The sequence below is a fragment of the Centrocercus urophasianus genome, unplaced genomic scaffold (assembly GCF_019232065.1).
Source record: "Centrocercus urophasianus isolate 14NV4802_14NV808 unplaced genomic scaffold, USGS_Curo_1.0 seq_11, whole genome shotgun sequence".
Classification (NCBI taxonomy): Eukaryota; Metazoa; Chordata; class Aves; order Galliformes; family Phasianidae; genus Centrocercus; species Centrocercus urophasianus.
The window spans coordinates 40,665,170-40,681,752 of NW_024884253.1; the positions used below are offsets into that span (position 1 = coordinate 40,665,170).

General features: G+C 38.2%; 1 protein-coding gene across 1 annotated transcript in view; it reads right to left on the reverse strand.

Annotated features, from left to right (window-relative positions):
- Positions 1-16,583, reverse strand: part of ASXL3 (ASXL transcriptional regulator 3) — a 105,081-nt gene that overhangs the window by 62,896 nt on the left and 25,602 nt on the right. Inside the window, exons 5-6 of the mRNA XM_042835876.1 lie at positions 7,638-7,746; positions 6,183-6,294 (exon numbers count right to left, since the gene is read on the reverse strand). Coding sequence (XP_042691810.1) covers positions 6,183-6,294; positions 7,638-7,746 — 221 coding nt within the window. The remainder of the gene's footprint in view (positions 1-6,182; positions 6,295-7,637; positions 7,747-16,583) is intronic.

A 16,583-nucleotide genomic window follows, 5' to 3' on the forward strand; every position in this document is an offset into this window, starting at 1 on the left:
TATAATATTCTTTCTGAAAAGCAATACTTCCAGCATGAAATGATAAATAACATTCAATCATATATTTTGGAAGGGGACATTAAGTATCCTGTTAGGATAGTAGTTTGCACTGAATCACATAATCATCTGAAGAGAATTTTGCGCCTAGACACTTCATAAATCTTTGAAAACTACAAAATCTTATTCCAAAAGAAGTCAACATTTTCCACTAAAAATGTAGTCTATCATCACTAAGTCACCAATTTCTAAGGCCTCATTAACTTTACTGTACAGCAAAGAGAGCAGATGAGAAGACCTTCCTCAAGATCTACAGGATCTTCTCATTTTTATGACTCATGCAGTGGCAATGAAACAAACAGAAGTTAAACTCAGTCCTGGGTACAAAACTTCTACAATTAATTCTGGGGAAATGAAAAAGAAAAAACAAAACCAAGGAGCAAAAAAGTGTCGCTTTCTGTCTCTTTCTTTCAAGTGCCATACCAAACTCAGTATGTTCAGGCTGCTACCCTCTTTGCCACTCTCCTGCTTTGAAAAGACCCTACCTTGCAGCAGACATCACCATACGCAACAGAAACACTCAGCAGAATCAGCAGATTATAAGAGAGAACAAGTTGGGGATGACAGGTTTCCCTGGACTGCGCCAGAAATTTCATTCTCAGAAAAATAACTGAATACGAAACGTGGATTCAGCTTTCAAATATTGGTGAACACTCATTTCTCAAACAGGAGCAATCCTAGCAACTTCCTAGTCCAAAAAGCACAAGCTGTCCAAGAGCATAGCAGTTACAAAGATAAAATTTCAGGATTCTGCAAGAATCTGATCCTCTATCATCCATCCACTACTATCTCTAAGAAAAAAAACAAAAAACAAAAAACAAAAAGCTAAGAATTAATTCTACCATTCTATTTTTGCAATTGAAGAACTTCAGGAAAACCACAGAGCCTTCCTCACAGAGGAAATGACACTGCTCAGCTCTGGGCAAACACCAGGTGCCCACTTTGGGCTGGACCGGGTGAAGGAAGACCATGCAGGAAGGGCTGCCTCCACCACAGCGATGTTATGGTGCATCCCACTGCTGTGGGTGAAGATAACTTTTAAACAGCTGCTCTCCACACCTGATGGATTACGTCTGGCTTCAAAAACCTTAGGGAGCAATGCTTTTTTAAGAAAAGAAAATCCTCTTGATGGGCAAAAAAATTTAGTCATCATTTTTCCAGGCAATGGAGATCGTGATTTTAATTCTTTTATTGTGTCTTTACATGCTGTCCCTGTGGTTGAGTGAAACAGAATTTCTAAAAAGATACGGAAGAGTGTTAGAGACATTCTGTAGAATTCCCATTCCACACAAAATCAACTGTAATATAGTATTTCTTTAACACATGCCTTGGAAGATAGTGGGGAAAGAGGAGAGATTTCTCTACAGCATCAGCAAAGCTCTGAGTTGTGGCTTCTTTTATTATCAGTTCAGCAGTGCTGATGTGGGCCCGGAGCTTTTGCCAAGTCACGTATTTATAACTGTGAAAAATTTCTATAGCATTATGCTAATAAAATTGTGCAGTAGCTTGCATTTATACTCTGCCTACAGGGGAACACTGTGATTCTTCTCTGAAAGTCTGCTGGTGCTTTTTAGTGAGAAAGCTGAGGACTCATCTAAATGCCCACAAAAGGACCAAAGTAGCAGCCAAAGTTCCTTTGTGCGGGTTTCATACTCAGTTTCCAACCAAATAATTTTAAGGAGGCACTGTTTAGACCCTCACTGACAACATCTTTTGACATCTCATCACTCTGTCAGAACTGGGACTTTTGGACTTTGTCACACTGGACACAAACAAATTAAAAAATGCAGTCAGACAGCCAAGAATACAATGTGCAAACAGCGTCCACTGTTATATGTATCACATGTACTGAGGCTGAAAGGAGTTGTTGCATCTATTGACCTTTTCTAAAATACAAGTCAGTTTTTCATAAAGAGTTTTTCGTAGTGGATGTTCTTCATTTATTTATTTTTATGTCACAGAATACTTTCCTGGAAGGAAAAAAAATCTATTTTAGTGTGCACAGTTAAACTAATGCACATTTCATCAGATTTGTTCTTCCAGATTAAATATTTTCTACAGAAATAATGTTTCTTAAATATTTACAAACTGATCAAGTAATCTTCTCATTTTTTATAAACTAACTAGACCGGCGCTCTTCAATTTCCCAAAGCAAAGAGGTATTTGTTCACTCAGGAGTCCTTATGCTTCCTTTCTAAATTCTTTCCTGCTTTTCTTAATTCTTTCCTACACATCAACTGAATGCAAAACACTAATAATCATTTAACTAGCGCTGTACTCAGAACAAATGCTATACCTACTATATCCCTTAATCGATATTATCGGATTTATAGTCCAAGAACTGCATTAGACTAATTAGCAAAAGCATCTCATTTGCGTTCAATTCATTTCCTACTGTGATCTTCAAATGATTTTCACATTTGCTATACACCTCCTCTGCACAAATACGACCTTTACGATTTACTTTAAATTCCAATAAAACTCATGTTGTCCAACTATAACCATTTACAAGGCAATCAAGAGTGTTGCATTTCCTCCTATGCTACTAACCCTAACCAGGTCAGGACCAAATTCACTTACAACACAAGAGGTCTCCACATTGTATAGTATCAATAAATTTAGCCAGGAAAGGTTTTACACTTTTAAAAAAAGTATCAATAAATGTCTTGAATAAAAGGGGGTCAAATTACATTCTCAGAAGAACACCATTTTGGATGGTGATTCCTACTCCTCTACAGAACTAATAACTTGTAATTTTCAATCCACTTAGAACTGCTTTTCTTTGTCATGCTGCTGTTTTTGAGCCAAGCATACACTGAAAACATACAGAATCACAGAATTGCAGGGGTGGAATGGAGCTCAACAGATCATCAAGTCCAACCCCTCTGCTAAAGCAGGTACCCTACTGTATGTAGGTCACACAGGTGGGCATCCACACAGGCCTTGAATATCTCCAGAGGAGACCCCATGACCTCTCTGGGCAATCTGTTCCAGTGCTACATCATCCTTACGCTAAAAAGTTCTTCATGTTTGTATGGAACTTCCTATGTTCAAGTTTTAGGCTTTATCCTATCACTACGTACTACTTCATCCATTTGCCTCCCACTTCCCTTTAGGTATTTATAAACATGAATCAGATTCCCCGCTTAATCTTCTTTTCCCCAGGCTGAACAGACCTAGGATACTCAGTCCTTCCTCATACAGATGCTCCTGGCCCTTTATAATACTAGTGGCCCTTTGCTGGACTCCTTCTACGGGATCCCTGTGCTGGACACAGTAGTCTAAACATAGCCTCACCAAGACAGAGAAGAGGAGGAGGATCACCTCCCTTGACTGCTGGCCATACTCTTCTTAATGCACCCCAGGATCCCATTGGCCTTCTTAGCCACAAGGGCACACTGCTGGCTCATCTATTGCCAACAAGAACAGCCAGGCCCTCCTCTGCAGAGGTCCCCTCGAGCAGATCATCCCCTAACCTGTACTGATGCATGCTGTTATTTCTTCCCAAGTGCAAGATTCTAGTCTTGCTCTTGTTGATCCTCAACAGGTTCCTCCCTTCCCAATTCTACAGTCTGTCCGGGTCTTGTTGAATGGCTGCACAGTCTTGTGTGTACACCTAACAGAATTCTAAATATATATCAATATATATATATAGATGACTTTACCAACAAATTTTCAGTCTTAAGAAAACCTATTACCAAGCATGTTTGACAAAACTAATCTCTGTATCACTTGGCTGATACAACATATGCTGTCTTCAATTCCATATTGATCTCACGCAGCCCTGGCCTTTCTAAATACAATGTAGACTCAGTTTTTCAAGATTTACTAAAGAGAAAGTACGAGGAAAAGTTCTCAGCTGTAAAAACAATCTAGGTGCAAAAGATTGCTGGATCCTAAATAGTTTAAAATGCTTAATTTTAGCAGCTGCTTTTTTACATCAGCATAAGTGCTAGAATGATTTTTATTACTGCAAACTGTGAATACAGTATGCAGCTTCCACACAGTCAAAACCCAACAATTTTCTACTTCTGCCATTCTGGTACCATTATTTACATTTTATTATTCCTGTATAGTTGCTGTGTTCCTTTTGAACAAGGAACAATTTTTCCTTGTTCATAATAAGTAATATCTACTTTTGCTATCTGGCTGTATTTACACTGTTTTTCCTTGCTGGATTCTTCCTTTGACTTAAAGAAGTATCCATCAACTTACTGTCTGAGTATTACATGGGAATTATTCAAGAAACACAAATATTTATGTACACTTTATACATTCAGTGGAGACTGAACATAGAAACAGTGCACATGCACAGTCTAATTTATAACTGTAAAAAAAGTAGTAGAGCTACTTAATAATTCATGACTGTTGTTTTTCAGTCAAGCTTCATAACTTCACCAGCAGATTCAAAGCAATCTGGCTTAGGTAATTCTTTTATTCCTATCATAGAGCATGTTGTGATTTTTCATCTCTACTAAAGAGCAATACTTAACAGTATCAGCCCTGCACAGCTACAGCATAGAAGCCAAGCAAGTCATCCAAGATCAAACAGGAAGTCTGTAGTAGGAAAAAAATATATTAAAAAAATCCAAGAACAGAGCCTTTTCATGTCATAGCTGTAAACAGGACACCTCCTCAGCATACATGAAGTCTGCCAAAACAGAAGGCTGCACGCTGTGCCCAGCAGTGGGTCAGTTTCTAAGCAGGTGGGCAAAAGAGAACTGATGAAGGGAAAGTTTATTTCAGAATCCCTGCAACGCCTCTTTTCTGTGTAAAGAGATCATGGAATCATAGAATCATAGAATCATAGAATCACCAAGGTTGGAAAAGACCTAAAAGATCACCCAGTCCAACCGTTCACCTATTCCCAATAGCTCCTACTAAACCATGTCCCTCAACACAACATCCAGCCTTTCCTTGAACACCCCCAGGGTCGGTGACTCCACCACCTCCCTGGGCAGTCCATTCCAGTGCCTGACCACCCTTTCTGAAAAGTAATACTTCCTCATGTCCAGCCTGAATCTCCCCTGCCGTAGCTTGAAGCCATTCCCCCTGGTCCTATCACTAATGACACGAGAGAAGAGGCCGACCCCCAGCTCACTACAACCTCCCTTCAGGAAGTTATAGAGAGCAATGAGGTCTCCCCTGAGCCTCCTCTTCTCCAGGCTGAACATTCCCAGCTCCTTCAGCCTCTCCTCATATGGCCTGTGTTCCAGACCCCTCACCAGCTTTGTTGCCCTCCTTTGAACATGTTTGCCCTCCTTTGAACACGTCATCATTTCACAAGCATTACGTGAGCGTATCCCTAATAACAATATTCATTTACATCACTTGCAAGACTGAAAAAACATGTTTTCTTTATGAGTAATTGTTAACTTTAGAAAATAAAAAAAAAAATAACTGTTTTCTAAGGCACTGAACAGGTTGCCCAGAGAGGCTGTGGATGCCCCATCCCTGGAGGCATTCAAGGCCAGGCTGGATGTGGCTCTGGGCAGCTTGGTCTTGTGCTTGGTGACCCTGCACACAGCAAGGGGGTTGAAACTAGGTGATAATTGTGGTCCTTTTCAAGCCAACCATTCAAGGATTCCATTATTCTAGTGCCTACACTATTTTTGTCATTATTTCAAAGAAAAAAAAATGCACAGGCAAGATTCAAAATTTCCATATGTTTTTATGCAAACATGGTACCGAGGAGAATCTGAAAGAAAAAAAAACAAAAACAATTTTGTCTTATAGCCAAGAATAGTAATGAGGGACCCTACTTGCCCACACTAAAGTCAGCAAGGTACACCAGCATCTGTTCACTGTAAGTCTGAAGCCTTACAGGGCCAATTTCTCAATAGCTACGGGACCTAGAACAAAAAATGTCAAACCAAAAACTTATCTACTCAGTACATACCTAACAGCATATTCATTGCCCTTGACAGAACAAAGACAAATTAACACACTTGGCATTCCTGATTTCTTTATAAGGCCACAAAAGATAAGAGCACACTCAGAAATAGTCCAGTGCATGCAAAACATCACTTCTACTTTTTAGAAACCATACCAGGAAAATCATAAGTAAACAATACTCTTTTCTTCTCCTAAAACATGCCCTCTAATATTGAAATTAAAGCACCTACCACCATTTTCTTCTCCATTATTATTGTTTGTCTCAGCCATTTCAGTGCCATCTAACTCAGATTCACATCCTAAATCCAATGTTCCATCAGTAGGGCATGTTGATTCTTCTTTCTACAGTTAAAATGAAAAAGAAAACTAAAATTAACAAGAAAAAAATCAGATTTGATCCTGCTGCATCTCCAAAAATAGATAACTGCAGTATACTCATATGCTTATATCTCAAAAAAAAAAAAAAAAGAAGAAATGAAATGAAATATGCTTGTGAGTCCAGAGAAAAACATAAAAAGTCTTTCATGAAACAACTTGCAAAGTAAAACCAAAAAAGCTACTTTGTGAAGTCAAAACATACTCAGTATTTAAAAACTGTCATATAAAATGCAAGTTCCTCCACTTCTTATTTTATTTTTTAAATTCTTTTAACAGAAACAGCCTTGTTTGGCTGTTAAAAATCCTAGTGAGTGAGTGTCCAGAATGCTGCAGCAAAACACAAATCCTTTAATGTTTCTTTTTAGCTTTTGCTGGTTTCCTGAATTCAAATAGCTAAAGCAACCTGGAGTTCACGAGCATGGAAGTGATTGTGAATGCTTGGATTTATGCCAAGAATATCTCCAGATTTAAAGCAAAACAACAGCATTTATTTTAGTAAATTAGGAAATGGAAACCTATTAATTCAATCTCAGATACAGAATTTTTAGTTATCAGGAGCAAACAAATCTACATGGGTTTATGTTTTTAAATTCTTACATGCAATTTGTCTGCCAGAAACTACAGAAAAGCCTTCCTTTCACTCCCCCCAGCTTCAAATTTTAATTTTCGCCATTTAGGCGGCCAAACACATAATCTCACTCTAGTTTCTCTTCTCTGCTTCACATTCTTCCAGTTTGATTGTGAAGCCACTCTAAGTTCGATCATGGATAATAAAAAAATGTCATCCACAGAAATCACCAGATACACACCGAGAAAGACAAATAAAGCAGAAAAGAAACAGCACAAAAGCAAAACTCCATCACCATAACTATATTCCCTGTCAAAACTAATGATGCAAGCAGAAAATTTAACGCTGATTTTTATTAGGCTCACAAACAATTTTTCACTATTCAAAAATCAAACATTAATAAATTATTTAACAAGAAAGTCTGTGATCATCTTGCTTTCACTGCTCATAAAACAATGGCTTTTCTGTGAACAACTCTGAAAAATCAGCATTTTAGTTAAGCTGCATGTTTTTTGTACTACATGCCAAAGTCAAGAACATGTATATGCTTTCTAGGATAAAACATTCAATGTTTACTTTCATTATAAATCCTTTTAAAAGACATCTGAAAGCAGTTAGTAGGACTATCAGGTCATTTCCTCTCCAAAGAATCTAATCTGTTTACTTTTCTATCTATTGAAACATTCATAAAGAGGATTAATAGCACCACGTACTTTCTATTCACAGCATTTAAACTTACTTTGAGAGCGTAGAGTCCTGACTTCCCAGGGATTTTGAAGAATGTTCCATCACCTACGCGAGTGTTAGTATGAAGCATTGCATTCAGGCAAGCTAATGGAGAAGTTCCACTGAAAAATAAAATTGTGCAAAAATAAAATAGTCCAAGATTGAGTGCCTCTTGTAAAACTATTCCCTCAATCTGCTTTTTTTTTTTTTTTTTTAAATCATGCTTGCCTGGCTTTTTTTTTTCCTCCTTCTTCTTTTTCTTTCTTTATTTCTTTCTTTTTTAAAAAAAAAAAAAAAAAAAAATTCTCTCAATGCTGAAAACATCTACATTACAATAACAGGCCAGTTTCAAACTTAATCATATGCATCTGTCCCCTAGGCTCGAGGCAAAAAGTCTGTGAATTATAATTACGCTTTTCTTCATACAGCAACCAGCCCCACATTTAAAGAGAACCATAGTCCAAATATTTATGTGAAATTACTTCGTAAATAACACCACGAAGCCTCATTTATAAAATGTAACAGACAACGTGGCTGCTGCACATGAATGATCAAAACAGCAGCAAGTTCAAGGGCAGCTGCATCCTATAGGATGAAAGGCAACAAAAGAACAATACGGAGGCAAGGAACAACGCATTAAAATTAAAAGTGATATATAGTTAAGCCTTCTCCTGGCTTAATGTGGTCAGCATGCATTACTATACATAAATAGAAGCACATTTATACGATTCTGTGAAGCACTATCTTTCCTAATTAGAATTGTTTTAAAGATTGAGAGACTGATCTACTCAAGGTAGTAATTAAACATGATATCATTGTGGAATGTTCGTTAAGGGACTATTTAAATGGAAACACAATGTGTTAAGAAAAAGAGTATCTGTACACACATCTCTTTATTAAATATGCATGGATACAGCAGAAAAAGAATGCAAATGTTTCTACAACTGTGAAAAGTTGCTATCAGAAATGTTTTATTTCGATTTAATTTTAAAATGAAATGTTAGTACAAGATGTACAGTTGCATTGTCACATCTCTGTCCTCATTTACTGACTGCTGAACACATAGTCTGGGACTGACTCTGAAACTGTGCTTCTTCCCTGGGGTCGTCAGCCTGCACGCGCGCTTATCTTGAGCCACGTAAATATATTCCACTTGGTTAAGTGGAACAATGCCTGCGCATTAAATTTAGCATGCTGCTAAGTATTTCAGGATTAATTATACACTCAGCTATAAGGCAAGATCAGGGCTTCAGAAGTCCGTCAGAAACAACTGTTCTTTATAATGCACTGCTGTAACAAAACATCCTTTTTGAAATTCACAAGACTGGTCTTTTTTAAATATAAAACCTCTTTCTTTCACAGTACGCTGATGCTTTGTGTTAACTCATACAGCTCTGTTAGAAGATTCATCCTTCCTGTACATATATAAATTTAATGGAAAGATCATGTGGTAGAATCACAGAATGATGGAATCCTTAGAGTTGGAAGGTACCTTTAAAGGTCTCGTCCAATACTCATACAACAAACAGGGACATGTGCAGCTAAATCAGGTTGCCCAGCCTCACCAGCCTCACCTTGATCCAGCCTCACCTTGAAACTCTCCAGGGACATCAACCACATCTCTGAACAACCTGTTCCAGTGCCTCACCATTCTCCTTGTAAAAGACCTTTTCCTTAATCCAACCTAAGTCTCCCTTCCTTAGCTTGAAGCCTTTTCCCCTTATAATTGCGTTCTGTCCTATATAATTTATTTACTATTGGTCACCCAATATATCACATTACTACATCCAAAATCAAAAGTACAGGTAAAAATGGTGCTTGTTAATAAACACATCAGCTATTCAACATAAATGTATTTTATAAGTATTCTACATATGATTATCCAATACAAAAATTCTAAAAAATTTTCTGTCGTTTCTTTTTCTTTTTTGGGAGGCAAATAAAACTAATTCCACATCTGGTTTTAATATAAAACTGTAACATAATATAAAAGTAAGTATTGCAGAACTATAATGATACTACTAACAGTAGCACAGAAGATACTAAAAGATTCCATTTCAATTGTATTTAACAATCACTTTCAAAAGTTTTGGAATACACAGCATACCTCTCTTTACACATTTTTCATACTGTATCAATGTTTGACAAGCAAAGACATGGGCATTTAATGGAGCAGTTCTAGCTGCATAATTTCTTCCATATGGTAGCATACATAACATGAGGCAGTTTAGACCCTCACAGTCTTGGATCTTTTCAGTTAAACATTATCACAGATTAAGACTTTCCCTGCAAGATATAAAGAACTTGCTGACTCTGCAATGGAAGACAAACTCAATATATCAACAAGAAACAAAACTCTGCATACATGTATGCAGTGATTTGCTTCACCCTTCTAGACCTATGTAGAAATTCTGGATCCCTCACTTGTTTTTAGATATCATTAAGCAATTAAAATGATACATGATGAATGAACCCAGCATAGAGGATTTGGCAATATCTCATGACCACTACTGTGTTCACAGCAGATATCTTAATCTTCAAAGTCTAGCCAACTGGCAAGCGGACAATAGAAACTACTCTCAGACTTACAAAGAAATCTGCATCAGCTACTGAGCCAAGAGGTACTGTTATGCTTGTTTCATAAAGACATCTGCAATTCTGAAATAGTTTTGCCTGTGACCAAGGGGCTGTATTCACTCTTCTTGAAAAGTGGACTTGCATATATCTGTAAACAGAATAATAATCCGGATGCTAGCTAGCAGCTCAAACTGGAATCTCCCTTATCACTGCTATTCTGATCCATGCTAAGCAGTCATTTGCCTATTCTGTCAGCACAGGCATCCTTAAAATTTCTAGTCATTACCCACAAGGGGTGATGGACATGCTTTCAGTACATGCTATTACAACACAACAGTGGTTAGAAAACCCAGCAATCAAAGAGCCCATGACACAGGCTGGTCTCTGAATCATAGGGTAGTATGTAATACTTATTGCACACTTTCTAAATTCTCCTAATTCTCTAAATTCTCACTCTTTTCAGAGCTGCTGGCATATGTTAATAGAGCAGCCAAGGATGGCCAAATAAATGGCTATGAGTATCTCTGAATGTGAAATGCTGCACAACTTCATCAAAATTTTCTAAACACTCCAAATTGGTTCAATTTTGATTTGATAAAATCAAATCGGGTACAAAAACTCCCTACTTCACAACTTGGTATTTGTGAATTTTTTAGCCATAACACATTTTAATCCAGTATGCTGGAAGTTTTGTTGCCATAACCTACACGTGAGGAATATATTTAGCATCTACAGCCTTCAGATGCTGAACTTCTATATTATTTATGACCTCTTGGGTAAGACTTCTTTAAACCACTGTGGTCACATATATATAGTGTTGCCTCCTGTAGTATGTATTTAAAATATACCATTTTCTGCTGTATATTTATTTTATACAAACATACATACAAACATACATACAAACATAAGAGTAGTATATTATATTATTTATACGTGCACAATTTCAGAAACTTTTTGTTGTTTTTTTTTTAAGTTACTTACTTTCTGTGAAGGTGATATGGAGTCACAACAATCAGCAACATAGGAAAGAAAAGAAAATACTGATTAGTCATTCAAAATAAAAGTTCTTATTACAATTAGATCATTTAAAGGACATTAGGCAATTCAAGGTTACAGATACGCTCTTCCTCATAATCACAGTAAATTGGAAGCAGTCAAACATTGTTCCAAATAATGTCACAAAACTCCTGTACATTATAAAAGCAAGATAATCAGCCCAACTCCTCAGTCAAAAATATATTGTGATTTTGGACTCCCTCTGCTGGTCATGCAGCTGGTGCTACCTGAAGCCAAACTCCAGCCTCAATGGCCTCCAAACAGAAAGCTCTGCAAAAACATGTGCAGCGAGAACAAAATGTCTGTTACCTTTCACCTCCGATGCCCTCCCCAGAGCAAAAAAATATATAAAAAGAGCAATAAGACCACAATTTATTTGTAACTTTTCAAATACATAGCTTTGTCAGAAACCCTGAAAACTTCTACGGTTATACTTTTAATAGTAATGGCCTTTGCTAGACTGCTTGCAAAGAGAAAAATGATGATTTTGGAAAATGAGATGTTTTAAATACGGAAAACAAGATGCCTAAAGCCAGTCTGTTCCACCAATACAGTGTAGCAGGCAGTGGAAGCACCCTGAGGCTGGGCACACAGGGCATCCAGCCCCAAAGCAGGCAGCACTTCAAGCCCTTCAGCTCCTTCCTAGAGCTTCCTGGGGTTCCCGCTGTGATCTTAAATGGGACTACAAGTGCTGGAAGAGCACTTCACTGCCATGAATATGATTATCAATTTCTGTCAGCAATCATCTGTTCATCTTATACAGATCCATAAATAGACAGAAAGCCGAAAACAAAGGAGAAGCAAAAGGGCCCGTAACTGATTTCTAGATCTGCTAGGAAGTCACACAGCTAAAATAGGCTTATCACACTTGTAAATTATATCAAGGGATTGCAAGTACCCTGGAAGAAAGACCTAAGGTTACAAGATGCCTCAGTGGAGACTGAGGTTAAAATTGGCAACATGAAAGTCAGTCAAAATAAGTGCTATACAGAGTATGAAATCAAATACTGAAAATACATATATTCATGGCAAGTCAAAGGGAAAGACACGACCACATGATGGCCCCTCAACTGTATTAACAGAATGGGTCAACTGGATTGCCATCTGAGTCATACAAAGCAAATATTTGTTTGTGTTAAGTGCTAGTGGATTCTTGTCAAATGCTGGGCCTCCTTAATGAGAAATGTAGACAAAAAGTAGAAAGTCTAGAGAAGAACAACCGTGGTAACACATAGGAGAATACAACCTATGGGGAAGGGTTGCAGAAAACATATTTGTGTGATTCAGTGGAATAAGAGTAAGCATAACTGTAATTTTTCAGAAAATTTAGAATGCTTTTGCAAGTCAAGAGAGATTAATATACTTCACAGACACTGGAGAAAGAAAAAGAAAGTTCACAGGTTGTTTGAAAGTGTGAAAGTAACTGTTACTGTTACTGTATCAACACCATAACAAGACAAGGAAGTTTGTAAAATAACTTTCATCAGAGGATTAAATAAACACCTGTTCTGGTTGATTCACATACTGGAACCTGTCCCAGTCTTAATGCTGATATCAAATGACCTCTTGAGAATGAGTCCAGCACAGCCTCCTAGGATTCTTATCTCTTTATTAAACAGAAATGTTAAGCCTGAGATTAACTGCATACACTTTTTCAGGCGGGCAGCTGCTGCCCTGTCTACAGCCATGCCTGATGAGCAGCACGGCTGCAGCCCTAGCACTGGGACTGAGCCCAGGAATAAAAATTACCAGAGGTCGAATGCATAGGAGACTGAAAAAACCTTGAGACATTGTTCTGTATCTAAGTGGCAGGATTTGTTTAATCTGGGATGGAAGTGTTTACTTCACAGTACCTGGTATGATGCTATATTTTGGTTCTAGGAGAAAAACATCGATGTTTATAGTTGCTGCTATTGACACTGGTCAACACTCGGCAGAACATGAGCCAACAGCGTGCCCAGATAGCCAAGAAGGCCAAAGGCACGCTGACTTGTATCAGAAATAGATTTGCCAGCAAGAGCAAGGAAGTGATGATCTCTTTGTACTCTGCACTGGTAAAGCTGTACCTTTAGTACTGTGTTCAGTTTTGGGCCTCTCACTAAAGAAAGACATTGAGGCCCTGGTTTGTGTTCAGAGGCTTACAGGCTGTGGGAGCTGGGCTCATTCAGCCTGGAGAACAGCCCGGCTGTGGGGTGACCTCATTGCAGCCTTCAGTACCTAAAGGGAGCCCAGAAACTGGATGGCAGTCAACTCTTTGAAAGAGTAGATAAACGCAGGACAAGGTGAAATGGTTTTAAGTTGAAGGAAGGAAGATTTAGATTGGATATCAAGAGGAAGTTCTTTACAGAGAGAGTGGTGAGGTGCTGGAACAGGCTGTCCAGAGAGGCGGGGGATGCTCAGTCCCTGGAGGTATTCAAGGCCAGGGTGGATGGGGCCCAGAGCAGCCTGGTCTAATATTAGATATGGAGGATGGCAGCGCTGTCTGCGGCAAGCAGGGATGGAGCTTGATGATCTCTGATGTCCCTTCTAACCCAAGCCATTCTATGATTCTATGATAATTTAGGGAATGGCAACAAAGCTGTGAAGGGTCTGGAGCACAAGTCTTGTGAGGAGCATCTGAGGGAACTGGGACTATTCAGCCTGGAGGAGGCTCAGGGGAGACCTTATCGCTCTCTACAACTGCCAGAAGGGTGACGTGGGGGTTTGAATCTTGGAGTTCTTTTCCAATCTTGGCAATCCTATGATTCCATGACTCTATTCTATGCTAAGCAGTATGCATGGAATCAAGACCATTCACAGTAAAGGGCCCAAGGAACTAGGAGGGAAAATAATTTAGACAGCTGACTTAGGCTGGCCAAAGGGATGTTCCATACCATATGGCATCAAGTGGAAGGAGTTTTGAAGAGAGTGGAAATTGATCTCACTCTTCCACTGCTCAAGGGGCTGGCTATTATCAGTCAGGTGGTGGTGAGCAATTACTTGTGCATTCACATACATTTATGTATTTGTAATAATTAGTTTCTTTTTCTTCTTCTCTTTCTTAGTAAATAGCTTTCTCAACCCATAAGTTTTACTTTATTTTTCGATTCTCTCTGCCAACTCACTGGGAAGGGAGGCAGTGAGTGAATGACTGTGTGGTGCTGAGCCACCCTGCTAAGTTAAACCACAACACTGCCAAAGGATCATCAGAAAGCTTCCCATCAATCATCAGCAAACTTTTCAGAAGCAAAAGCTTCAAGTTAGTCTAAACAAATCAAATTATAAGATGCTGAAGTCTTGCCCTCATTCCACATTTTCCCTGGATATTTTGTGGATCTCTGCATAAGAAGTAAGTAAATTCATTTTCTCATCCCTTGTTAAATAAAATCTGTGCGTTTCAGGTAAAATTTCTTTTGAACTTAATAGACAGCAAAATCATGAACTAAACATGTTAATCCAAAATAAACCAATTTAAATTATCGAACAGAAAACTTGATTTGAACAATCAATTTGAAGCTTGCTTTAGTATTTTTTTCATTTGTTTTCCTGCTGGGAGGTTAATTCTTTCATTGCTTGAAATGATTAAAATACCACAATCAGCAAATAGATAGACCTTTAATGTAGTATTACTTCATGCTAATCAGAAGACTATATATACATTCAGCAATTATCTAACTTAACTTACAATAATTAACCTAATAATTGTATTTTTGATGTTAAAATAGCAATGACATCTTACTAAAAGCTGAAAAGCTTTTAGTGTTAAGCTATTTTTGGAAAGAAACTGGAATTTGCTAGAACATTAGCTTTTAAATATTGAATTAAAACACACTAAATATATTGGATATAAAAAGAAGAAGGGAGACTTTCCAAAATATTATGCAGCCAGCTAAATTTATTAAACAATAAAAACATGATGTTTTACTATGCAAGTAGTAGGGTAGCGAAACATCTACCAGTTTTCTGTGAAGAGCAGTGAAACTATTGGGCTGATAGATCCCAGCCTTTCATACAAAGTTTTACTCATAAACTGAAACAAGAAAAAAACATTTTTCTTTTGTAAGTTCCAATTGGCTTCCGAATTTTAAAAGGACTCCTAGTTTGCGTTACAGAAAATAGTCAATAACTACAGTAGGTGTGACTATCAAATCTAGTTATGTTCTTAAGTCTTTTATAGGAACTGAAGTGCATACAAGTAGAATACTATTTATACTGTTTCAATAAAATACATTCAAGTGTTTATATTAATGTAAGTTCTCCCAATTTATGAACCTAATCACATTCAACAGGAATCTCCTTCAGCAAGATGTTGCACGTAGGTGCTGGGGCAATCCTGTGTATGTCTATAGATTGGGAGAACTCACTGAGAGCAGTGCTGTAGAGAAGGATTTGGGGATCCTGGTAGATGAAAAGCTGGACATGAGCCAGCAGTCTTCTTGCAGCCCAGAAGACCAACTGTATCCAGTGTATCCCAGGCTGCATCAAAAGAGGGGTGGCCAGCAGATTAAGCGAGGTGATTGTCCCCTTCTGCTCTGCCCTTGTGAGGCCCCATCTGTAGTACTGTGTCCATACCTAGGGTCCCTAACGAAAGAACGACATGGAGTTCTTGGAAGAGGTCCAAAGGAGGGCCAAACGATGATCAAAGGGCTGGAGTAATTCTCTTAAGAAGAAAAGCTAAATGAGCTGGGCTTGTTCAACATGGAGAAGAGAAGGCTTCAGGGAGACCTCACTGTGGCCTTCCAGTACCTATGGGGACTTGCATATAAAAAGGAAAGCCAAGCCTAATGCAAGGATGTTCTCTGCATTCTTAGCAGAACAATCAAAAAGCTGCCCAAAATCTCAATAATAAGTTCACCCACTGACCACACAATCCAGTAAGACACAGCTTTCCTTGGTAAAGCAGAGCTACCACATCTGACTAGCCAACTGTCTCCTAGCTGTTTCTCAGTAGCTAACAGTTTGGTTCACTCTTGCAAATACTGGCCTAGACTTTACTTATTAATCACCTTTTTGCTGTACTGTAGCACTGTAGCACTTTTTTTCTTGTAGTAAAGACTACTGAAAACACATTGGATCTGCCCTCTACTCTACAACAGCCTTTGACAGACATTTCAGTCTAGTTCAGTGTTTCCACCCTTATTTTTTGAGAACTGTGGTCTGAGGCCAGGACATCCACTCTATAATTCTGACATAGGAAGTCCTATATTCCACAATACTGTTCATCTTTCTAATATCTAGAGGAAAATGTACTGTAGATCCTTGCTCAGACCGGAAAAACTTCTCATAGTGGCAAATGTGAAGACAACAGCCACATTAATGTTCCAAGAAAAAAAAAAAAAAAAAAAAA